This window comes from Bos grunniens, chromosome 9, assembly GCF_055505025.1.
Source record: "Bos grunniens cultivar Pamir isolate PY7600 chromosome 9, Bosgru_T2T1.0, whole genome shotgun sequence".
NCBI classification, from domain to species: domain Eukaryota; kingdom Metazoa; phylum Chordata; class Mammalia; order Artiodactyla; family Bovidae; genus Bos; species Bos grunniens.
The window spans coordinates 95,452,871-95,478,711 of record NC_141173.1 but is presented as its reverse complement, the minus strand read 5'-3'; the positions used below and the strand labels follow the sequence as shown (position 1 = coordinate 95,478,711).

The following is a 25,841-nucleotide window of genomic DNA, read 5'->3' as shown; positions in this document are numbered from 1 at the left end:
CCTGTAGGTTCTGTTTCCCTGGAGAACCCTAACACACTGGGCATCGGTATTTGTTCTTACTGCCTCACCAGGTGACTATGACATGCTTCCTGGATTGATAATGCTCATTTAAGCAATTAGCATTATTAATTCGTGTTAGGAGAAATAAGTTCTGGGGCAAAACTCATTACCAGACGCTCTTCAGCAGCTGGCAACATGAAAGAATGATCAAAAAAAAAAAATCACACAAAAACACCAGAAAGTGTTTAGAAAAAGTGCTTGAGAATTTACTGTACAGTTTTAACAATTTATTTATATGTTGGCTTCTACATGACCTTGCATTTGTGTAAAACATTTATACATATTCTTTACAATTTGTACATATATTAAATGGCTGTATCATAAACACTGTTCTATGAGATTTTATAAAAGAAAAATCAAGTAGGGAAAATTACTTATAAAACACTAACAACAAAAAATAACCCGTGATATTGAAGAACAAGAAGTTCTCATATTCGTGTTCATTTGCTTTCCTCTTCTATTTATTTTTTGGTTTCACTTTGTTTGTGCTGGCCCAAAACTTTCAATTCCTATCACATGACTATCAGGTCAGAAGAGGGAGAGTGGTGTGAGAGGGTGCGTAAGGCAGCCGTGGAGGGTGGCGAGGTCTGCGGGGCTGAGACCATGTCTGCGAGCATCCAAGGTTAAAGCTGACGGTTCGCCAAGACCCTGTTTTGCTTTATGCCATTAAGTGAAGTACGAGTGATGACAAAATTCTGTCTGAAGTTCAGGACACAGTCAGAAAGAGCATCGCCCTCAACTTCTTCTTCTCGCACGTAAAAGCCTGGGGAGGGCCGCGTGTCACGTGACTTAGCACCCTCCTCAGCCCCTTAAAACCTTCCCATCTGGTGGGGCCGGGCGAGGCTTGCTCACCTGTGCTTCATCGTTTCAGATAATAACCTCCACCGGCCCGCTAGTCTAAAATCCAAATCAAGTGGCAAAATCACACTTTCCCCAGCACTTCTCACGACGCCTCCTTGAGCAACTCGAGACTGCGAGGCCAACAGAGAGCCTGGGAGGAGTGCTTGCCCACAGAGACGTGGCTGCTCCTTCCCCGGGAACCGAGCCAGAGCGCCTCCCCCCCAGACCCTGGGGCTTTCTGGGGGTGAATCCTTCCAGCCTCACCCGGGCTCAGGAGGGACTGCGAGGCAGACGGCACTTTCGGGCGGTAGGCATGGGGGCTCTGATCCCGGGGTTCCGCCGAGCCGGTCCTCTGGAGGGACACGTGTGGCAGGGCCACATGAGGGGCAGGAGCCGCGGGAGCCCCTGCCTGCTTCCTCTGTAGAGAAAACTGAGTGTCCGAGTTATAAACATCTCAGTGGAAGGCATGCAGAGTTTCCTAAATAGATATGACTCTCAAAGGGTGGAAAGAAGTTATAAAAATATACAAACATATTATGTTTTTTACTCTGGCATATTTTGCATTTTTTAAGAAAGCAATTAGTAATTATCTGACGTTGGGCGGCAACAGGAGAACTGCGGCTGACTCATAAATTACAATTTTATGTAAAATATTAGGGGGGCAAATCCCTAATTTTACATTAAAATTCTGGTAACTTTCAGTACTTTCCCAAAATAGACCATTTCCGTTGGTTTAAATAATGGATCTGGAGATGAATGAAAGACTATTCCTAAAAAACTGATGCATTTAGGCGCTTAATAAAGGAAATGAAGTTTTTTTTCCAAGTCTCTCTTTTTTTTGGTTTTCTTTTTGTTTCTTTTTGGACGATGGTGGAAAAAAAAATCCAATTGCGTTGTCCCAAGTCAGAAGGAAGCACTTCGGCGTTTCTCCACGTTCACTCCACCTGTCCTACATCACCGGGAAGCGGCCGAGGGCCTGCCTCAGCTTTTGCGCAATCTGGTGAGAAACAGAACAGCGTGAGATGTCTCCCCTCATGACCCTGTGCTTCTCTATTACTTCCATCTCTTCTCAAACACTCCACACATTTCAAATCCTGTCACTGTTAGACGCTCCCAGTCCCTCCCAGCCCCAGCTCAGCCTCTGAGCAGTGGAAAGCGAAAGTGTTAGTTACTCAGTTGTGTCCGACTCTTTGTGACCCCATGGACTGTAGCCTGCCAGGCTCTTCTGTCCATGGGATTCTCCAGGCAAGAACACTGGAGTGTGTAGCCATTCCCTTCTCCAGGGGATCTTCCTGACCCAGGGATCAAACCCAGGTCTCCTGCATTGCAGGCAGATTCTTTACTGTCTGAGCCACCAGGAAAGCCCTATAAAAGTGAAAGTGTCTGGGCAGTGGAGTGCGTGCTAAGTCGCTTCAGTTGTGTCCAACTCTTCACAACCTTATGGACCGTAACCTGCCAGGCTCCTCTGTCCATGAGATTCTCTAAGGAAGAATACTGGAGTGGGTTGCCATTTCCTTCTCCAGGGGATCTTCTTGACACAGGAGTCAAACTCATGTCTCTTACGTCTCCTGCATCGACCAGCGCCACCTGGCAGTGGAGAGACCTTCCTAAATTCCCAGATGGGACTGCTGGCGGCGGTGCACGGCTCAAAGGAAACCCAGCTCCTTCCAACCACGCGGCGTCATTTCTAGACCAGCCTGTCCTCCCGGGATCCGATCTCCGTGCTGGGCCCAGACTCCCCTGCCTTCCCGGACACCTGTGACCTTCTGAGACAGGCTCTGCTGCTGCTGCAGTGTGGAGACAGGCTGTACCTTCAGCTTGTCTCTGAAACCATCTGTTTCCACCACACATGGACAGTATGCATGAAGCACATGAGCCACGGCTCCCTTCCAAGAACCCATGCGGCAGATACGGGAGTGGCAGTGCCCACCCACAGACAAGAGGACGCGTGTGTGGACGTGAGTCTGGAGCTTGCTGATCCCTGAACGTACAGGAGATGACACCATGGAAACAGTGGAAAACTTAGTAAGAAACATGGCGGCCAACCTGCGGTCAATCGTGATAAGTTACAGAACTTGTCTTTGAGGTCTGGGTTTCCATTTATGGGCTAGATCTTTGTTTTCTGTACACCCTGATAAATAACCAAATTTCTCTGCAAAGGTGTGAACATCTACATTTTCACTACCGGTTCCTGAATGGGACCATCTGAGGCTTCACTCCCCCTCTTGCTTTGGTTTCCCTTTGGAAATCCCTCTGGCACACTGCGAAACCCCCGCTCACACACAAAGCCGGCCTGTGCGTCCCGCGCGGTGCCAGGCGCCTGCCCCAGCTGAGCCGGCAGGGTGACCTCATCTCACAGCGTCCCTGTGCAGGGAGTGGTGGGCACCACACAACAGGGGCTTCTCGGGGGCTCACCACCAGCATCCCACACCCTTCCTTCTTGAAAAAAACAATGCCCTCTTTAGCCCAGTGTTCTTCAAAAGGAAAACGCAGATACGGTTAAAAGAGATTGGGAAAAAAGTCCCTGCTCAGTATTCAGCCTCCTTTGGCTTACTGAGAAGTGAAGTTGCTCAGTTGTGTGTGACTCTCTGAAATTCCATGGACTGTAGCTTACCAGGCTCCTCTGTCCATTTGATTCTCCAGGCAAGAACACTGGAGTGGGTTGCCATTTCCTTCTCCAGAGGATCTTCTGGACCCGGGGATCAAACTGGGGTCTCCCATATTGCAGGCAGACACTTTACCCTCTGAGCCACCAGGGATGCCCGTTAGTTAGCTCATTAGTTAGGGTTAAAAACCACAGGAGCACGAGCTTCACAGGGAGCCCTGGCAGTGCATGGGGAGCCCGGGGGACAGGCCGACTCACCGTCTCGTAGAACTGCGCCTGCTGCTCCAGGTACAGGCGGATGACACTGTTGTAGTCGTAGATCCGGTTACTGTGGAAGTGATTCATCTCGGCTGCAACCAAGAGCAAGACATCGGTCAGTGCCCCCTGGACTGCAAACAAACACAGCTGTGTCTCTGGCCCAGTTATGATTCATCATCAGCCAGGCTGGCCTGTGCCAGTTCCTGACAAAAATGCTATAAAGAGGCTAGAAAAACAATTTGAGTGGGTAACGGCAAAAACACTTTTCCGTAAACGGACGATTACTGTCGATTTGCATGTTAAATCTTCTAAAGCCCAACACGATCACCCAAATGACGGCTCGTTTGAGCAGGAAACTGACTTGGGCCCACTGGCTACCGACGACCTCAGTCCAGAATGTCAAGTCTGTTCACAGAGGCCCTCGCGAGGTGCCCGCTGGGCACCACCACCTCTGCTGCAGTGACTGCCCAGGCTGCAGGCTTCCTCAGGCACCTCTGAAAGGCTGGGCAGGCAGTGAGACTTGAGGAAGGCCCTCTTCAGGGCAGCTGATGCCTGATGCTGCCGAGCACCAGCACTGGCAGAACTCGGCCTCCTCCCAGGCAGAGGGTCGGATGCCCATCCTTTGTGTTTGCTGGATGTCTCGACTCAGCAAATGAACCCCTTCTCCAGCTCTGCCTCTCAGTGCCACCCCCATCCCATCCCCAACATCGGAGAGGGCTTCCTTATCAGGCCCCATATGACCTCTGCCTTTTCCCTACACGCCACACCTGCAAAGCCAACTGCTGCTGGCATAAATTCCTGTAAAAAGCTCACTGTTGTTTTAGGTTGTTATCTGAAGTTGTACAACGCTTTCATTCGTGTGTTTGGATAACTCCAAACAAAAGGTCAAGAGAACTTTCCCATTCAAAACCCTTCCAAGCCCCCAGCTTCACTCAGGCCTGTCTCTGCCCTGAACTGCTCTCATTCTGGAAACCTTTCACACATTCATTCTTCCCTTCTCCTACTTCCTCCCTAGTCCTGAGGATCCTTTGGAAAAGCCCATAAGTACCCTCATTCTCTCCCCCAGCACCTCATCTTCTTTGGGTCCTCAAAAGCCTCAGAGAGTAGGAGCCAGGTCTCCGGCTGGGCTGTCTAACATCAGCCCCCAATCTGCGCCCCCACCTCCGTCACGAGCAAATCCTCTTCCTTGAGCAGCATTTTTTCTGTTTGTTTTTCCATCAAAACCTTTTCATGGCTTCCTAACGCCCACAGCAAGTCTAGACTCTTCTGCCTAGCTTTTGAGGCCTCCCAGAATCTCCAAAGTCTCCCCCGATAACCTGCTGCTGCTGCTGCTAAGTCGCTTCAGTCATGTCCGACTCTGCGCGACCCCATAGACGGCAGCCCAACAGGCTCCTCCGTCCCTGGGATTCTCCAGGCAAGAACACTGGAGTGAGTTGCCATTTCCTTCTCCAATGCATGAAAGTGAAAAGTGAAAGTGAGTCGCTCAGTCGTGTCCAACTCTGTGCGACCCCATGGACTGCAGCCTACCAGGCTCCTCCGTCCATGGGATTTTCCAGGCAAGAGTACTGGAGTGGGGTGCCATTGCCTTCTCCTCCCGATAACCTGCAAATGTGTTTTATTCCCAAAGACCAAGGACATCATCTGGTCCCATTTTGTTTTGTGTGCTTTGTTCCTACTAGAACATCCTTCCACTCCCTCCTTGGCCCATGTATTCCATCCATCCGCCAAAACATGAAAAATCCATTCACTACTCCTATCTGCTGGAAAAATTAGTATTTTCTTTTTAGTAACAGTCAAACCATGCCAAAAATGCTATGTCCAAACTCCCTTCTCATTCTATAGTCTTGGGGCCTGCAGGTTACATGCTGCTAAGAGCTGGATTCGGGAATCTAGTCTGGATAGGACCTGCTATTAAAGGTTATGAAAGGAATCTTCAGGGTCTCCAAGAAGAAATAGAAACGTACAGGTTTAATCACGTTGCCGTTTGTAGTTACGTCAGGTAAATGCATGAAAAACTAAATATAAATATTACAGCTTTTAACACTGGGATCCCACAAACAACAGGCTTAGGAAGATATTTTGAATCAGTTCTTATTAACTTAACTGCTGTTCATACTGGAATTTCTCTCCAGCAAGGAAAATAGGAAATTTTCTTGGAAAACAATCTCCACTAGCTACACAGAGACCTCACCGTTCTTACCTTGCAAAGCGTAAGACATCGTGCCGACGCGCTTCACCATGTTCTGCTTGTCCTGGGGGGTGATCTTGCTGGTTGCGACCAGTTTATCACTTTCCTTCACTTTTTCTATTGCTCCCTGTGAAATACAAGATGCGGTGGCGTTCACAGAACAAATCTCAAGGATCAGTCGTTAGCTTAAAATGTAACAAAGCCAATACAGTCTACAATTGTCTTGCTACTGAATAGGAAAATGTCCCCACAAAATGAGAACATGAGGAACGCATCTCACTGTAACTTCCTGTAAGTCGCTTGGAAACAAAAATGCTGCTATTTCCGTAAAATACAGCTGAGCTGAAACCTACACTTTTATGCTACAACAAGGCTGAAAACTAAACAGCACTCCTTATCTGTAATATGAGTAAGTCATTGTCAAGTGAGAGCGGTACATGATTGGAAAACAGGCACTAGCTTTAGGAAGTCATTTGATCTGGGACAGTCGAGGGTATGTGCCTGGGTACACTTGCAGAGTATTTCATAAGCTGGTGCCTCGCTGTGCTGATCATAAGCTTTACTGTGATTTCTATAAGAAGCTCTGGACTAACTTCAAATTAACACTGAGGTGGAAACAGCTGTAAACGTTGCAAACATTTCCCACACTCATGTCATCACACGGCTCACGGGCGCTGTGTGGGAAGAACTCTACGCCTGTGTATAAATCAGGTTCCCCACCTAGAACTCTCAAGGCAGGCACAAACTCCTACAACAAGCTAACTGCTCTGAGGTTTTTTTTTCTGAGATTTTAATTTTATTTTTTTATTCCCACCCACCCCATTTACAGCAAGGTACCTGACAGATAACATTAGTTTAAGGTGTACAACATAACGAATTTGAGACATGTGTATAATGCAAGATGATTACTACCATAAGTTTTAAGATCCATCACCTCAGTGAGTTATAAACTAGTTTTTTCCTGTGATGAGAATTTTTAAGATCTACTCTCCCAGCAGTTCCACCTGTGGGTATATATCCAAAGAAAACAAAAACAATGTTTCAAAATAAACCCAAGCACATCACAATACCCTAGAGTACAACCCACAGTAATGAGGTTTGAAAGAGAAAAATGAACCAGAATCAAAATCCGAGGACACTCCAAATCGATCTTTAGTTTTAAAAAAGCACCTTTATGATGGGAACTATATAGTTTCCTTTCTATCAACGTAAACAAATAAAATCGACATTGACCGTTCTGGTCGTAATTGGGAGAGACTGTCAGGCTCGGGGACAGGACATCTGATTTCGCCTGGACAGGAAAGGCCCTGGGAGGACCTGCCCACGCAGTGTGCAGGGAGGGCTCCTGGTGAGGCTAAGAACCATGCCTGACACTGACTTCACACCAGACACCATGATTACCACGCTGCAACCTAAGTGTGTCCATAAAGGAACATCTATCATCCTTTTAGTTTCCTCCAAATAACCTTTCTCCAGGACAGAAGACACTCAACAACCACTCAGGCATCTAAATGTGACAGGACTGCACGACGTCAGCCCGCAGAGCCACTCTGACTGGTTTTGGAGAGGAGCTCCTAACGGGGGTGGGTGTGTGGGTGTGTGTGTGGAGTGTGTGGGTGTGTGCGCGTGCGTGTGTGTGTGGGGTATGTGTGTGTGGGGTGTGTGTGTGTGGAGTGTGTGTGTGTGCGTGCATGTGTGTGTGGGGGGTGTGTGTGTGGGGTGTGTGTGTGTGTGGGGTGTGTGTGTCTGTGTGGGGTGTGTCTGCGTGCATCTGTGTGCATCTGTGTGCACGTGTGTGCGTGTGTGGATATGTGTGTGGGGTGTATGTGTGTCTGTGTGCATGTGTGGGTGTGTGTGTGAGGGATGTGTGCACGTGCGCGCGTGTGTGTGGGTGTGTGTGTGCGTGTCTGTGTGTGTGGGGGGTGTGTGTGTGTGGGTGTGTGTGTGGGGAGTGTGTGCGTGTGTCTGTGTGTGAGGGGTGTGGGTGTGTGAGTGGGGGGGGGTGGGGGTATGTGGGTGTGTGTCTGTGTGTGGGTTTGTGGGGGGGGGGTGTGTGTGGGGGAGTGTGAGGGTGTGAGTGTGCGTGTCTGTGTGTGTGTGCGGGTTTGTGGGGGGGGGGGTGTGTGTGGGGGAGTGTGAGGGTGTGAGTGTGCGTGTCTGTGTGTGTGTGCATGCGTGTTGTGTGTGTGGGTGTGTGGTGAAGCTCCCGCAGGTGGCCCTGCACCTGGGTCCTGCTTCAGCTGGGACCTCGTCTGTGAACGCCTAGGATCAAGTTACCTTGTGAGCGCCAAGAATGTCAGGGAAGCAGCCAAGGAAGCCTTTATATTCATGATTACATTCCATCAGGAAATGGAGATCTTTCTTTGGCTGTAACAAGAAAGATTGGCTATTATTGGTGGAAGAATTCAGACAATCAAAGAGAAAACGGTTACATTTAAGGGCTGTATCAGCCGAATCTGCTGGGCATGACACAAAGTTACTGAGTGTGAAGTAGTCAGCCTAGTTCTCCTATAAGAAAATAATCCCCAAGAACTATATACTGTCATTGTAGGCTGTGAAAAAATGATAAAACTGTGCATTTTTGGGTTGGTTGGTAAAATTAGCTATTTTGAACTGGCCCAAAAGACAACACTGTGAACAAAATTTAAAAAAACTAGTTAACACTGTATGTTTACACAGAGGCAAATAAGATGTTATAGCTTAGTGTATAAATTTTAGCAGAAAATAAAAAAATTGCTAAAAATCTGGTAATCATTAAAAGTGGCAACTATAAATTTTTCCATTTTTCTGTGATAATATTTAAAGTTTTGGTGTGCATGATTCTAAAAATTAACCTTTTTTTTTTTTTACAAGTATCAGGAGAATAGTTAATGACCACATGAATGTATGGGTATTCAAATATATTTCAAATATATATTTCAAGTTGTCATCTGCAAAGAAAAAAATTTTTTTTAATTTAAGGGATTGAAACAACCTCAATGGTTAGTCCCCTTAAGAAAACATTATCTGTTATCTATAAACATAACTGAAATCAGGCTACTAAAGACTCCAATAAAAGCCAGGTGGCCACAACGATATCTGCTGCCTGCCAGGAACCTGACCAGGGCTTTCTCTTTATTAGCTGTTGATCCTCAGACCACTCCCAGGCAGGTGCTTCCATCGCTATCTACAGACCAGGAAACCCCTGCTCTGGAGGCTGAGCAAGACTCCAAACAGGGACCAGAGTGAAGCTCTTCCCTGTACGTTCTAATCCCCTGGTGGCTGAGATGGATCCAGACCATTGGCACTGGGAGCTATTGAGTCTTCCTGAAGATGAATTATCCATTACTTTAGCTTGGCCTATGAAATGCTACTACTTGGTGTAATTAATAAAGATGCATAGGGACAGAAGAGAACAGCCATTTGGAAAGCTTGTCTTAAAACAGGTTTTAAATAAAACATGTGGATTAGGTAGCATAAAATCTTAACTGGAACCATGTGGCTACGTTAATATACCTGTTCTGCCACAAGGCTGGCAATTTCTTCGTAAGTCTTTCCTGCTTCAGTTATCGCGTCATTGAGATCTGTTTCACCTGAGAATTAAGACATTGTATGAGTGTTATAACTTACAGTTCCTTTTCATTACTTCTAAAATTTTATTATAGCAAACTTCAAACTTTGCAAACTATACAACAGTAGAATGAATCCTCATCTACCCATCACCTGACTTCCCAACTAACAGCCTATGTCCAATCTTTCAGTCCCCTCCCTTCCTCTCCCTTTTACTGGTCATTTAACACTTCATCCATACATTTTACCTAAAAGACAAGGCTTCTTTAAGAAATAGAGACAACCCCAATCTCACACCTAAGAAACGACCACTGGTCCTGATATAAACCGTCCAGCCAGTGTGCAGCTGCCTGGTGTCTCCAACCAAGCTGGCTGCTTGAGTCAGGATGCAAAGGCCGTCCACGCGGCACAGAGCTGACATGCTTCCTACAGAGGTTCTTTCTCCTCTGTGTGTTTTTCTGGCAAATTTCTTTTGGGGACGTGTTGACGAAACCAGGCTGTGTACCTTGGTCCCACATCGGGTTCTGTTGAGTGAGTCTCGGTGGTGACCACAGAGTCCTCTGTTTCCTGTATTGCCTAGATCTTTCATTTTAGTATTTATTTGGTATTTTAGGTTTGCAAATTGGTGCTACACTACTTCTGTCACTGCTTCTTTATTAGCTGAAATACGTTTATAAAGACAAACTTAATCAGCTTTTTCGTTACCTTGAGGTATATAGGGACAGGAAGAACAGGTTAAATGCTTCCTTCTTTTTACAGTTTTCAGAATTTAAGTTGATTCTATTCCATCCTCCAAAGGTGACTGAGATTAACTTTTTAAGAATATCATCGCAAGTCTGGATTAAAGTTGATATGCTTAGTTTCACGGGAGAAGGCAATGGCACCCTACTCCAGTACTCTTGCCTGGAAAATCTCATGGACAGAGGAGCGTGGTGGGCTGCAGTCCATGGGGTCGCTAGGAGTCGGACACAACTGAGTGACTTTCACTTTTCATTTTCATGCATTGGAGAAGGAAATGGCAACCCACGCCAGTGTTCTTGCCTGGAGAATACCAGGGACAGGGGAGCCTGGTGGGCTGCCGTCTATGGGGTCGCAGAGTTGGACACGACTGACGCAACTTAGCAGCAGTAGCAGTAGCAGCAGCAGCAGCTTAGTTTCACAGCAATCATTATCTTCACTAAGCTCAAATTTTTGCTCCATAGGACAGTGGAAGGTTCTTCAGATTGGCATCAGAGTTCTTTCCCTCCCAGCTCTGGATTATTTCAGGGAAACAATGTTTTGAAATCGCCATGTGGGTGATGCTGGGAGTGCTTGGACTTGATAACTATTTCTAGGCCTTTTCAGTGAACAAAGCCAAGTGTGTATCTGTTAATTCCAAATTTCTAACTTATCTCCCCACCTTTCCCCTTTGGTAACTAAGTTTTTTTTCCCCCATGTGTGTGAGTCTGTTTCTGTTTTGTAAATAAGTTCAATTTTACCACATTTTTAGATTCCACGTGTAAATGGGATCATATATTTGTCCTTCTCTGACTTCACTTAGTATCATAATCTCTAGGCCCATCCATGTTGCTGAAAATGGCATCATTTCATTCTTTTTTATGGCTGAGTAATATTCCATTTATATAAATACCACATCCTCTTTATCCATTCATCTGTTGATGGACATTTAGTTGCTTCTATGTCTTGGCTATTGTAAAAAGGGCTGCTATGAACACTATGAAGGGGTGCCTGTACCTCTTTGAATTAGAAGTTTCACCTTTTCATAATTTTCAGATACATGCCCAGGAATGGGATTGCTGGATCATATGGCAGCTCTATATTTAGTTTTTTTAAGGAACCCCCATACTGTTCTCCATTTCTGTTACGTCCACAGAAATGGTATGGACCTAACAGAAGCAGAAGATACTAAGAAGAGATGGCAAGAATACACAGAAGAACTGTACAAAAAAGATCTTCACGACCCAGATAATCACGATGGTGTGATCACTCACCTAGAGCCAGACATCCTGGAATGTGAAATCAAGTGGGCCTTAGAAAGCATCACTACAAACAAAGCTAGTGGAGGTGATGGAATTCCAGTTGAGCTATTCCAAATCCTGAAAGATGATGCTGTGAAAGTGCTGCACTCAATATGCCAGCAAATTGGGAAAACTCAGCAGTGGCCACAGGACTGGAAAAGGTCAGTTTTCATTCCAATCCCAAAGAAAGGCAATGCCAAAGAATGCTCAAACTACCGCACAATTGCACTCATCTCACATGCTAGTAAAGTAATGCTCAAAATTCTCCAAACCAGGCTTCAGCAATATGTGAACCGTGAACTTCCTGATGTTCAAGCTGGTTTTAGAAAAGGCAGAGGAACCAGAAATCAAATTGCCAACATCCACTGGATCATGGGAAAAGTAAGAGAGTTCCAGAAAAACATCTATTTCTGCTTTAAACCAAAGCCTTATTGTGTGGATCACAATAAACTGTGGAAAATTCTGAAAGAGATGGGAATACCAGACCACCTGACCTGCCTCTTGAGAAATTTGTATGCAGGTCAGGAAGCAACAGTTAGAACTGGACATGGAACAACAGACTGGTTCCAAATAGGAAAAGGAGTTCATCAAGGCTGTATATTGTCACCCTGCTTATTTAACTTATATGCAGAGTACATCATGAGAAACGCTGGACTCGAAGAAACACAAACTGGAATCAAGATTGCTGGGAGAAATATCAATCACCTCAGATATGCGGATGACACCACCCTTATGGCAGAAAGTGGAGAGGAACTCAAAAGCCTCCTGATGAAAGTGAAAGTGGAGAGTGAAAAAGTTGGCTTAAAGCTCAACATTCAGAAAATGAAGATCATGGCATCCGGTCCCACCACTTCATGGGAAATAGATGGGGAAACAGTGGAAACAGTGTCAGACTTTATTTTTCTGGGCTCCAAAATCACTACAGATAGTGACTGCAGTCATGAAATTAAAAGACGCTTACTCCTTGGAAGGAAAGTTATGACCAACCTAGATAGCATATTCAAAAGCAGAGACATTAGTTTGCCAACGAAGGTTCGTCTAGTCAAGACTATGGTTTTTCCAGTGGTCATGTATGGATGTGAGAGTTGGACTGTGAAGAAAGCTGAGCACTGAAGAATTGATGCTTTTAAACTGTGGTGCTGGAGAAGACTCTTGAGAGTCCCTTGGACTGCAAGGAGATCCAACCAGTCCATTCTGAAGGAGATCAGCCCTGGGATTTCTTTGGAAGGAATGATGCTAAAGCTGAAACTCCAGTACTTTGGCCACCTCAGGCAAAGACTTGAGTCATTGGAAAAGACTCTGATGCTGGGAGGGATTGGGGGCAGGAGGAGAAGGGGACGACAGGGGATGAGATGGCTGGATGGCATCACTGACTCGATGGATGTGAGTCTGGGTGAACTCCGGGAGTTGGTGATGGACAGGGAGGCCTGGTGTGCTACGATTCATGGGGTTGCAAAGAGTCGGACGTGACTGAGTGACTGATCTGATCTGATACTGTTCTCCATAGCGGATGCATCAATTTAAATTCCCACCAACAGTGTAGGAGGGCTCCCTATTCTCCACACCTTCTCCAGCATTTATTATTTGCATACTTTTTGATGATGGCCATTCTGAGTGGTGTGATACCTCACTGCAGTTTTGATTTGCATTTCTCTAATTCACGATGTTGAGCACCTTTTTGGGGTCTCTTGGCCACAAGATGCTTATCTTCCCAGACCTTGGGTTCCTCATCTAAAAAATGGGGGCCAGACCACCTCAAAACTCCTGCCCAAGCTAAAAGTTTTAACTGAAAGACACAATTCAGCCAAGCCAACAAAAAATATTCAAATATGGGAGTCACAGGTCTTACTTTTTGGTAAAAGACTAATTTCTTATACCTGGAAATACTCAGACATTGACCTCCAAAGACCTACCCTCCCTGGATATCAGAATAATGGCACGGTGACAGTACCAAGCCTATCATTTCTGTAAGCAATAGGACGTCCTCAAATTGAATAGGTGCCACTCACCTGGCAAATACTTTTACTTCCTACCAGCTCCATATGCCAAATTAAGAAAACAAACCAAGATATAAAAGAAAACCGCTAACTTGCAAGTGTTGTCCATGGAAATCCACAATGAACTCAAAATACCACAAGTGAGATATACAATATGGGATAAGCTGAAAACAATAATGAGTTAGCAAGGGACCTAAGGCAATATGAACCTGTTACTCAGTCAAGAGTTTTCCCTCCAAATGTCCCTGATAAGATCTGGCTCCTGACAGTCAGGCCCGGCTTCAGAGTTTGGCAGAGATGACAGCAGGGCAGAGTGTCATGTACCACATCCGCCTGCTTCACTAAAGCACAAGAGCTGCATCTGAGCACAGGAAAGGCAAGGACCTAGCCAGGAAATCCAACTATTACCGCCCACTACTTTTCTCAAAAACTAGTAAGGTGAGGTGGCACAAGTCCTCAGTGGAGCGGTGCAGCCAGTTTAAACATCACTGACGGTGGTGCTTCATTGCAGTTATCGATTGTCTGCAAGAGTCTGAGGAGGCTGGTCTGTGTGGATAAGACACCCAGGGCCCAAAGAACAAATAAAGAAAGATGTACCTTGATAACCACTAGAGCTGAAGACTGTGGCTAAGCTCTGCAAGGCCTTCCCTATCTTCTGATATTCCTTGGGTAATGCTGAAAGAGAAAAAAGTCATTCACTAAATGGAGCAAAATTAAATGATCCAACTATTTTCTCAAAGTATTTTTATAGTAAATCTGAAATGACTCAAAATAGTCTATATTCCTTAACGGAATATCAATACAGACAAACTGTTTTTAGAAATTAATTTTTCTTCAATTTTTAATTAATCAATTGTTCAATAAATAGTGGACACTATTATTATGACCACCACCACCAGCGCCCACACTCTCATTCACTGAATGAAATCAAAACGAACCGGAAGCTCATTTAGAAGATGATTTCTAGGTTTGAGTCCTTTCGTGTACACAACACCAACTTGATCATCACAACCACTGCTCTATCAATGCAGATGCACTATCTCCCCTTCCTGGGTTAGGAAAGCTGGGGTCACGTGGCTACAAAGTGGATCTGGTGCCTGTTATTCCTAATCCGCTGCTTTTCCCACTCTGCTATGTACCTATGAGTGATTATTTACAAACCAAAACATGACCAAAAGCAACGGGGTGTGGAAAAAAACAGCAATGGAACCTCATAGGACCAGGGAGGAGGGATTTTAGCTTTCTCATCTGTATAATAATAAGATTAATTAATATAATTAATCTTATAATCTTATATTAATCTAATTAATATAATTAATCTTATAAATAATAAGATTAATTAAATCATCTGCAATGCTCCTCTAGTGCTAAATCCTAGGCTTCTAGGATCACTCTGGAGAACTCTCCAGAGAAGAGTCTTTGTATCTTAGGCTAGTTTTATTTGCAATCTGTACACAGTTTCCTGAAACACATCTGCTGTCTTCAAAAGAAACCATTACTTGCATTTGAAAAGACTATGCTATTAACAAAGAAAAATGATTCAAATGTTTCTTTAAAAAAAATTCCAGGACAGAGAAATGTGACAAACGGTCTACAAGCTGTAAGAAACAGGAAACACAAACTCAAATTACATTAGCTTGGTTAATAAATTGTTCACCCTTTTGTAACTCAGTTTTGGCCTTTACACCGGGGATTAAAAACTCTTTTGTGAGAGGAAAGAAACTATGGCTGAATCAAATTCTAAACAAAACATGTCAACCTCCTGCCCCCAAGAGAGCAGCCTAATGCTATTACTATTTACTGATTTTGGTCTGTGGATTTTACAGGACATGGAGTTGACCAGACGTTAGACATAAGGGATTTGATTCTTTAATAGAAGCCATAATCCTGGATTTTTGTGATATCCTTAAAAATTTTAAGATTTTCACTCCTTTAAATTTTTCTTTAAAAAGGGGAAACTAAGAGACTGTAAATATTAAAAAAAAAAAAAAGCAGAGGAAAAAAATAAAAAGGGGAAACAGCTGAATTTACAGTTATTATTTTTAAAATTAAATTATTTCATTTATATTTTAGAGAAGTATCACTCCCTTTTTTGCTCATGAGTTATTCCCTGTGACCAAAGGCCTGAAACAGATTTTGTTTTCTGATGCTGCATCTGTATAGGTCATGTTTTCAGGCTCAGTTCTATTTTCAGTATTTCTCTGCCATGGGAAAGGAGCCAGTGTTATCACTCCTGGCGTCTGCCCCTTGAGCATGAACAGCTGGTACATGACAACAGTTCCGTTGATATAAAATATCATGTGAATGGTGGAGGGCCATTGTAAGGCCTGGTTTTTTCCTGCAGAGGGCCAGACAGGAAACATTTTAGGCTTTGTTGGGCTGCAGGTTTCTGCTGAAAGTACTCAATTCGGCCACCCTTCACACAAGCAGCCAAGGCGTGACCACCACAGCTGACCCTGGACTGTGCTTCTCTCCTTGGCTGCTGGACGGCAGAGCGGCCCGGGTCTAGGGATACGGGAAAGCAGTCCAGTGGACAGAGGGCAGGGAGGGTGCAGCACAGCAGGCAGAGAGCGGAGCGGACAGCGGCACTTCTGCTTGGGGCTGACCCCGGCCCCGGGCTTTCTGCTACCACCCGCCACCAGGCTTTCCTAAAATTAGAGCTTTAGTCAAACACAACTCACTAAAGGGATGACTATTAAAAAGTAAGATCCTGAGATTAAAAATAACCACGGGTACTTTCTCTGCAGGCAGAAAGGATGACTCTTCCATAGATGACAAACCTCGCATAACTGGAAATATTTAAGTGAACGTGATGCTTTTTTACGGGGGTTCTTGAACTGGCTTTGCTCAAGCCAGTTTTCTGTGCTGAAACAAGGGTTGGGAACTGAGGCTCCTCAGAGTGCCGTGGGTGTGACGCCGCTCCGGCTCACTGAGCACGTCTGTGCCTGCGGGGGCTGGTTCCCAGGGGGACGCCAGGGACGGCACTTACGTCCTGTGCACCGCTTCCAGTGCTCCTGCCCCACGTTCAGCAGCTCCTTCACGCCGTCATCCATGGCTTTGGTGAACTTGCCGACAGCATCACACTTCTGTTCTCTGTGGGGCAAAAACATGAGGAGGTTGTGTCCCTGACTTCACTACCCAACGTCCAGACAGTGTGAGGTGTAAGAGGAGAAAAGTCCAGTGTGGTCAGGGGAGCTCACAGCAAGCCTGACCACAGGTACCCATGTCGTGCATTCTAGCAACTGCGCTGTAACTAAATTAGTCTTAAAAACCGGCTGGATTCAGGTTTTGAAAGAACTGCTTCAACATCTGCCACTTACATTTTAACTCTGCTTCCTTTCGCCCTCCAATTCCTTGGGAATGCTAACAAAAACTGTTCTAAAGTAAATAAAATCTTCGTTTCTTGAATATCTTACCGAGTGAAGCTCAATCACTGTAGGTGCTGCTGACTCTACAGCATGGGTGCTAGCGGTAGTTGTTCACTCATTCCAACAGATACTTTAATGAGTCAGAGAAAATAAACCTACACACACAGCATCTAAGTGATACAGAAGACGCCAGTTCCTTCAGGATTAAAAAGCTTTTCCTGACTTGAAAAAAATGATCACAATACACTTTTAAATGAAAGAGGAGGTTATAATAGAGACTGTATAACGCGAGGTCACTTTTGTTTACACAACCATTTTCCCTTCGGATACATGTGTACAGAGCAGGGTTTGGAAGAACACAGACCTAAGTCGACATATTAACACTGATTTTCTCTCTGTGTAGTTAGAAGACTGTCTATATACTGGGTAAAACATAAGCAATGGTTATACATTAAGAAAAAAGGCTGCTTAAAATTATTACTATGAACACACACAAGATCTCTTATGAGTCTTTATACAAAAAAGGAACTACTTCAGACTTTCAACCAAGCCCACATTAAAAAGATGACAAGATTAAAAACAAGGGATTAAAAAAACACTGGACAAACAGGCCTGAGATGACTCTCTTCAAGGCTATGTTCAAAGAGATTTCTAGCCCGTGGACTGATCTGTGGGTGTCTGCTGGCCCGGTGCCATGCCGTGTCATCACGCTTTATTGTTAATAACCACTAACCACTGTGTCAACTATGAAATCACTGACTTCAAGGTAAAAAGGAAGTGGACTTTAACTGATGTTATGGTTAGAAAGACAGTGTTTCAAGTACAAGCAATGTTCTCCTTAACTTCTGACTACAAACCCCACTCATTTCACACCCTTTCGTCTGATGATGTGAATTCCAGGTGTGGTCAGACGGGCCAAGGCCTGCGAGCAGAGGAGGCAGGCTTGGTTGGGGAAGCAGCGGAGGCTGGCAGGATCGCTTACATTTCTACTAAGTCCAGGTCAGGTGCCTCTGGCTCCATGGTGGAGAATATCATAACTCCCACCAGCTCATCTTTCTCAGCCTTCCTCTTCCCGGTTTTCCATTCCTGTAAAGAGGAACATTATGACGTTAAAGTGGGGAGTGGAGCCAAACAGCTCTTTCAAAATCCCGTCCTATTGTCGACTCACTGACCGTCTTTATCCTTCTAACTTTCGGGAGGCAGTGCCCATGCCGTCTCCCTCTGCACCCCTGCATCTCCAACTCCATCCTGCACGTGAACGGTGTGAACGGTGCCGCTGTGCAAAACAGTCCTTAAGAGCCCAAATCCTTTCGGACTGAGGTGAGCCAGGACTTCTCCTTTCCTGAGGCCCACCCACCCATACAAACACACCCTGGGAGTCTGACAAAGCACCTCAACATTGTAGGTTGTTTTCTTGAAAAGATTAAAGCTTTTCTAAATATAAGATAGGAACCAATATTATAAACTATTAAAAAGTTATTACAAGTTATATATATATATATACACACACACAGAAAAGTGCCCAAAGCAAAACTATGCAGTACAACAAATTCTCATACAATGAATTCCTGTGTAACTACTTCCAAGGGCAAGAGAGAGGAGAGCGCTGGACTTCCGGAAGCCCCCTTTTCATCCCTTCCCCGTCACTACCCCTTCCCTCCCCTCCAGGGGTAACCATGACCCACCCACTCTTTTATGGTTTTCAGTTCCTCATGTCATACAGTTTCACCACCTAAACCCCTACACCATGGTTTTGCTACTTCTGTGAACTAGCTAAGAACCCAACACTTGGCATTCTTTTGTGTCTGGCCTTAGTCGCTCAACCTATGCTGAGAAGTTACATGCACACTGTTGTTACAGCTGGAGTTCCCTCATTTCATGGCTGTATAATATTCCTGTGACTGTTGCCCAGTTTATTTACCCCATTCTACTACAGGCAGCCATCAGTGGCCCTGGTGAGGATAAAGCCACCGTGTACACATCTCCTGGTGCACGTGTGCATGCACTTCTGTAGGGATATAACCAGGCGTGGAGAGTTATTCAAGTAGATAATGCCAAACTGTTTTCCAAACTGGTCTCACCAGCTTTCACACCCACCAGCAGTGTGTGAGTTTCAGAAGCTCCTTCTCTCACCAACAAGACACATAGTATCCTTGGTCTTTCTAATTTTAGCCTTCTGGTAAGTTTATTCACTGTGGTTTTAATTTGCATTTCTTATTACTCATAAGATTAAGTGCTTTTCTTTACACTCACTGATGATTCAGATATTTTCTTTTGTGAGTTGTTGTTGTTCAGTCGCTCAGTTGTGTCTAACTCTTTGTGACTCCACTGACTGCAGCACACCAGGCTTCCCTGTCCATTACCAACTCCCAGAGCTTGCTCAAACTCATGTCCATCAGGTTGGTGATGCCATCCCACCATCTCATCCTATCCTTCCCTCTCCTCTTGCCCTCAATCTCCTCCAGCATCAGGGGCTTTTCCAATGAGTCGGCTCTTCACATCAGGTGGTCAAAGTATTGTAGTTTCAGCCTTAGCATCAGTCCTTCCAGTGAATATTCAGGGTTGCTTTTCTTTAGGATTGACTGGTTTGATCTCCTTGCTGTTCAAGGGACTCTCAGGAGTTTTCTCCACAGTTTGAAAGCATCAATTCTTCGGCGCTCTGCCTTTCCTATTGTCCAGTTCTCCCATCCATACATGACCACTGGAAAAACCACAGCTTTGACTAGATGGACCTTTGTAGGCAAAGTAATGTCTCTGCTTTTTAATATGCTTCCTAGGTTTGTCACAGCTTTCCTTCCAAGGAGCAAGCATCTTTTAATTTCATGGCTGCAGTCACCATCTGCAGTGATTTTGGAGCCCAAGAGTCTGTCACTGTTTCCACTGTTTCTCCATCTATTTGCCATGAAGTGATAAGACCAGATGCATCATCTAAGCCATGATCTTAGTTTTCTGAATGTTGAATTTTAAGCCAGCTTTGTGAGGGACATTACCAAATCTCCCATTTGTCTACTGGTTTACCTTTCTTATCAATTTGTATGGGTTTTCCCATATTCTAAAATCCAGCCCTTTTTTGGCTATAAACGTTCATATCTTCGACTTGTTTTTTCTTTTTAATGACTTCTGATAAACCAAGGTTCTTTTTTTCAGGGTAGTCAAATTTGTCAGTCTCTTCCTGTATGTGTCTAATATCAGAAATCCTTCCCTACCCGAGGGGTATGAAGATTTTCTCCTGTTACCTTTTAGAAGCTGTATTGTGTTGTCTTTCACATTTAAACTTGTAAACCATCAGAAATTAATTTTTTTAGATTCAATACAGTAGAAACTTTCAACTGGATAAAAGTAGAAAGAAAAATATTTTAATAAACCCCTATAGATCCAGCTTTAAAAATTATCAACTTTTCACCAAACCTGTTTTATCTGGTCTCCTCCATCCTACTTTTATTTCTTGTTTAACGGAAATCTCAGATATAATACCATTTCACCTATAAATACTTTACTATGTATCTTTAACAGATAAGGGCCATGTCTCAAAAACATTACCAAAATACCAACATCAAACCTAACAAAATCAACAGCCTGTTGTGAGGCAGTGATCACATTTATTTTTCCCAGAGATGCCATCCGACGGAAATGCCAGCCAACAAAGATGCCATCCAATGGAGATGCCATCCAATGCAGCACCACTGATAGACAAGACTGCCCATCCCCCCCATCCTCAGACCCATTCTTGTCATAAATCAAGGGCCCATTCTATTCTACTGATCTGCTTTTAAAATATTTTAGCTTTATAATGAGTCTCAACATCCAGAAAAGTTTTCCTCCATTTCATCTTCATTTTAAAGAGTATCTTGGCTATTCTTGGAGCTTAAATTTTCTATGGAGGACATCTTTTCAGTTCTTCAATTCATAAAACATAGTGCTGGAACACTTATTAAGGTCTTCTTTTTATTTCTCTCAGCAGTGTTTCATGGATTTTAATATATACTTACATTTTTCTGTAGGTTCTTTTGGGTTTTCTATGTCCAACCATCTATATGAGCTACTGTTGCCCAGAGAATCACAATTTTTAATAATTTTCTAGTTTTATACTGTCATTTAGCAGGTGAGGAAATTGTGGCCCAAAGAAATTAATGTTTCGGTCAAGGTCATGGAGGTAGTCAGAAGCAGAGCCCAGACTAAAACCAAGTGCCCTGGCTCCAAGTTCTTTCTTGTTGCTCTTGTATATATATATAAAAAAAAAAGTCTATAATTTGCATAAAGCACAACCTTTAGAAATGCTTCCTGTTTTCTTGTTTGTTTTGGGGTTTGGGGGCCATGTCACACAGCTGATGGTATGTCAGTTCCCCAATGAGGAATTGAACCCGGGCCCTCGGCAGTAAGAGCGTGGAGTCTAACCAGTGAACCGTCAGGGAATTCTCTAGACATGCTGCCTCAGCAGAATCCTAGACAGATCAAACAAGCCCTTGTTAAAGTCCTGTGCACCAACAGCATTAAGGCACCAATTTAGAGGGGATTCCACATAGTTTTTTTAACTGCTATATATTACATTTTGACATGTAAGCATTCACTCTGAAATGCAAAAAGACCTCAAATATTTAAATGGAATGATCTCTAACCTATAATTACACTAAGCATGACCAAACAAATGATTGCATACAATAGAAGACTAAGGTGATACACAGCTATTTCCAAAGCAGACAACAATAGTGAGATGACAAGCAGCCAGTTTCTTCCTGATTTTCAAATGAGAACAGTGACTGCAGACACAATGACTGCCCACGGGGCAGAGGCAGACCTGGACAGACAACAACAGTCTGGACAAACAAGGCGGCTTTGAGAAAGCAGCTTCACTTATGAATCTACTTTTCATTACACTATTTACACTGTAAGGTCAAGATATGATCCTAAGAAATCATTCACACTATTCCCCTAACTTCATGCTGAAAATATCCTACATAGCTTGGCGTCCATCCTATATTTAAGAGCATTGAGGAAAAAGCCCCGCATCCTATCACATCCCTCACCCTCACAGGTCCTCACAGGGCCAACTGGTTCCCGGTTTGCAGAAAACCATTCTGAAAAACTCCTTGCTCACATGCTGTGACTACTTTACTATTACTTAGAAACAGCCAACTAATCAACATGATTTAACTTCTTTGGTATGAATGTGACAATTCTCAATATCCCCTAAGATTATAATAAAATGTCCTACCTTCTCATCTCGGAAATTTAGAAACTGCTGGAAGACCTCACTCTCTGAGATTACTGGGTGACGGCACATCCTGGTCATCCAGGCCTGAAGCCGCTCCATGCGCATTTTGATAAACTCTTCTTCAAAGCGACCTGCAAGAGACATGCCAAGAGTGATGTGTGACTCTGCCTACGAGGAATCACTGTTACCCAGGTGGAAAGGCTGTTCATATGGCTACTGGCAGAGAGTTACTTGGTAAAAGGTAAACCATGGTAATTTTTCAACAACCTAAAAACAAGCAACACAGTGGATGTTCAAAGGCCCAGAAGAAAGGTAGTCCACGAATCCGAAAGCAAATTTTATCTCAATATGAAAAACTTTCTCTTTCTTATAAACTAACATGCCAGTGCCTGGATGATCATATGAAGCCTTACAGGCAAGAAAGGGGTGATAATATGGAAATTAACAAGCAATTCTTATCAAGAAGGTGAAATTTCTATATTTATAAAAATGTATCTAAATACAATATAATCTCAGATGTACAGAATTAAATTAAGTATTATGAAAAGTAACACAAACTAGTTTTTTTCCCCTGTTTTGCTTTTTCAACTACTTAAATGAAAAATAGAAAATGCAATTTTTCCATGAATGCAATAATGAAAGCTGCTATCACAGAACTTAAGGCCATCATAAAACAAGAGCTTAATGGGTGATATTTCTGTTTTAAAAGTAGAAAATCAGTTTAACAAACCTTACATACCAAACATCAAGTGAACACAAAATTTTTATAAGCCTAATAAAATCACTATCAGTTAAAAAGTTTCTGGAGATGGAAATTCTGGCTATAGGTGAGTGTGACAATAGCCAATCCTAGAAAGTGAAGAGGAACTAAAAAGCCTCTTGATGAAAGTGGAAGAGGAGAGTGAAAAAGTTGGCTTAAAGCTCAACATTCAGAAAACGAAGATCATGGCATCCGGTCCCATCACTTCATGGGAAATAGATGGGGAAACAGTGTCAGACTTTATCTTTTTGGGCTCCAAAATCACTGCAGATGGTGACTGCAGCCATGAAATTAAAAGACCCTTACTCCTTGGAAGGAAAGTTATGACCAACCTAGATAGCATATTCAAAAGCAGAGACATTACTTTGCCAACAAAGGTCTGTCTAGTCAAGGCTATGGTTTTTCCAGTGGTCATGTATGGATGTGAGAGTTGGACTGTGAAGAAGGCTGAGCACCGAAGAATTGATGCTTTTGAACTGTGGTGTTGGAGAAGACTCTTGAGAGTCCCTTGGACTGCAAGGAGATCCAACCAGTCCATCCTAAAGGAGATCAGTCCTGGGTGTTCTTTGGAAGGAATGATGCTAAAGCTGAAACTCCAGTACTTTGGCTACCTCATGTGAAGAGTTGACTCATTGGAAAAGGCTGATGCTGGGAGGGATTGGGGGCAGGAGGAGAACCAGACGACAGAGGATGAGACAGCTGGATGGCATCACCGACTCGATGGATGTGAGTTTGAGTGAACTCCAAGAGATGGTGATAGACAGGGAGGCCTTGTGTGCTGCGATTCACGGGGTTGCAAAGAGTCAGCCATGACTGAGCGACTGAACTGAATCCTAGTCCTAAAAAGCAACTAGAAAGCCGAACAAAAGCCACAAAAACTAGTGCTGTGGAAATCAACCAGAGGCACACAGCCTGTGAGAAGTGTCTATGCTCCCAAACTGTTGACCTTCAGGCCAGAAGAGGGGATTCCGGGGTGCTCTGGCCTGGGACTGCACCCCATCTCTGTACTCCATTCTATTTCCTTTACCATAGAATCCACCCCATGAAAGTCTTACACATTAATCTAGGAAAATATGTGCAGAATCTGTATGCTGAAACATATAAAACCCTATGTGAAAATCAAATATGACATATGTAAGTTCTTGCACTGGAACACTACATATTAAGATTTCAATTCTCAGAGGGTGGCCAGGCGGCTGGGACTGACTGAATAGGGTTTTCCTTGCCAGTGAACCGTGTAGAGTAGCTGCCGGTCTCCTGTCTTCTCTTCACCATGGCTGCCTCTGGTACTGAGGTGAAGGAACCAGAGAAGCGTGCCTCAGGCCAGGCTTTTGAGCTGATTCTCAGCCTTTGACCAAAAGAATCTGTCCCAGGATGTCCCCTTTCCCCTCCTAAGGGGAAGGATCTTTCCCTGGAGGAAATTCAGAAGAGATTAGAAGCTGCAGAAGAAAAATGCAAGTCCCATGAAGCTGAGGTCTTGAAGCAACTCGCTGAGAAACGAGAGCACGAGAAAGAAGAGCTTCAGAAAGCGACAGAAGAGAACGACGTCAAGAAAATGGCGGAACAGAAGCTGACCCCTAAGACGGAAGCCGGTGAAGAGAACCGGAAGCCCGCGAAGAGAACCGGAAGCCCGCGAAGAGAACCGAGGCGCAAGTGGCTGCCAAACCCGAGCGTTTGCGAGAGGAGGACAAGCACACTGCGGCAGTGCGGAAGAACAAAGGACCCAAAGATCCTGCTGAGGAGACTGAAGACGACTTCTCTGAGAACTGGCTTCCTCCCCATCCCCTTCCTAAATATCCAAAGGCTCACTGGCCAGTGTCATTTTACTTTTGCCCTCCTGACAAATATTCTACAAGCTGATGTAGGACTGTATAGGTAGATCCAGATGGTATGATGTTGTTTTAGGGGCTAAAGCGGGAGAAACGAAAAGTGTTTTACTCTTTTTCTAAAGTGTCTTTCTAATGTAGCTGTTTCTTGTTGCGTCTTTCCTACTTGAGTACACCTGGAGTGCTGGGCTAACGGCTAGTACTGTATTGGCTCCATGAAAACATTTCTGTGAAACGAGTATGCAGTGGCTTCTTTCAAATTGTTAGATGCTGAATATCTGCTCACTTTAAAATCCCAATTCTGTCCCGATCTTATAGACGCTACTGTACTTGAATGGTTAATAAAACTGCACAGTGCTGTTGGTGGCAGTGGAAAAAAAAAAAAAAAAGATTTCAGTTGTCCCAAAACTGGTCTACAGAATTAATGCAATTCCAATAAAAACCCTAGCATGATTGTTTATAGGTATCTGACTATAAAAGAATCATGCTGACTCTTAAAATTTACATGGAAAGGCAAAAGAAAAAGAATAGCTAAAAACAATTTTGAAACAGAACCAAGCTGGAGGATTTATATACCTGACTTCAAGACTTTCTGTATTATAAGGCTACAATAACCAAGGTGGTGTGGTATTGGCAAAAGGATAGACACATAAATCAATGGAACTTTAAAGAGTCCAGAAATAAACCTGCGCAAATATGCTTAATTGATTTTTTGACAAAAATGCAAAGGAAACTCAACAGAGAAAGGATACTCTCTTCAATAGATAGTCCAAGAACCACTAGATGACCAGATTTATAACATAAACCTCCACCACCTCACACTTTATAGAAACCTTAACTCAAAATAAACCCTAGACCTAGATGTTAAACTGAAGACTACAAAACTAGACCCCCTCCTGTATGTTAAAACACTTCAAATTCTGCACATACTAGGAGCAGAGGCTAATAAGTACTGCAGAACCTTGGACACCGTGCAGACGGTGACCCACCTCACGGACAGAAGAGACCCTGGAAGTCAGCACAGACCTAAGGGCTATACTGAATTCCGCGTTACGAGCAAGTCAACAATACAAGAGTTTATAACCTACTCATTGGTTGGAATTAATTAGTCATTCTTATTTCTCCTAAAACTTTTTTCTGACACAGTTGGTCTATTTACA

At 43.9% G+C, this 25,841-nt stretch overlaps 1 protein-coding gene across 2 annotated transcripts in view; it reads right to left on the bottom strand.

Annotated features, from left to right (window-relative positions):
• Positions 1-242: 242 nt before the first annotated feature.
• The window catches only part of SNX9 (sorting nexin 9), an 89,731-nt gene continuing 64,132 nt past the window's right edge, over positions 243-25,841 (bottom strand). For both annotated transcript variants that reach the window (XM_086318542.1, XM_086318541.1), the window contains 9 exons: positions 22,096-22,226; positions 17,866-17,969; positions 16,505-16,608; positions 14,113-14,190; positions 9,447-9,523; positions 8,229-8,318; positions 5,964-6,078; positions 3,764-3,855; positions 243-1,897 (listed from right to left, as the gene is read on the bottom strand). In XM_086318542.1, the coding sequence (XP_086174668.1) occupies positions 1,850-1,897; positions 3,764-3,855; positions 5,964-6,078; positions 8,229-8,318; positions 9,447-9,523; positions 14,113-14,190; positions 16,505-16,608; positions 17,866-17,969; positions 22,096-22,226 (839 nt within the window). In that variant the 3' untranslated portion in view covers positions 243-1,849. The remainder of the gene's footprint in view (positions 1,898-3,763; positions 3,856-5,963; positions 6,079-8,228; positions 8,319-9,446; positions 9,524-14,112; positions 14,191-16,504; positions 16,609-17,865; positions 17,970-22,095; positions 22,227-25,841) is intronic.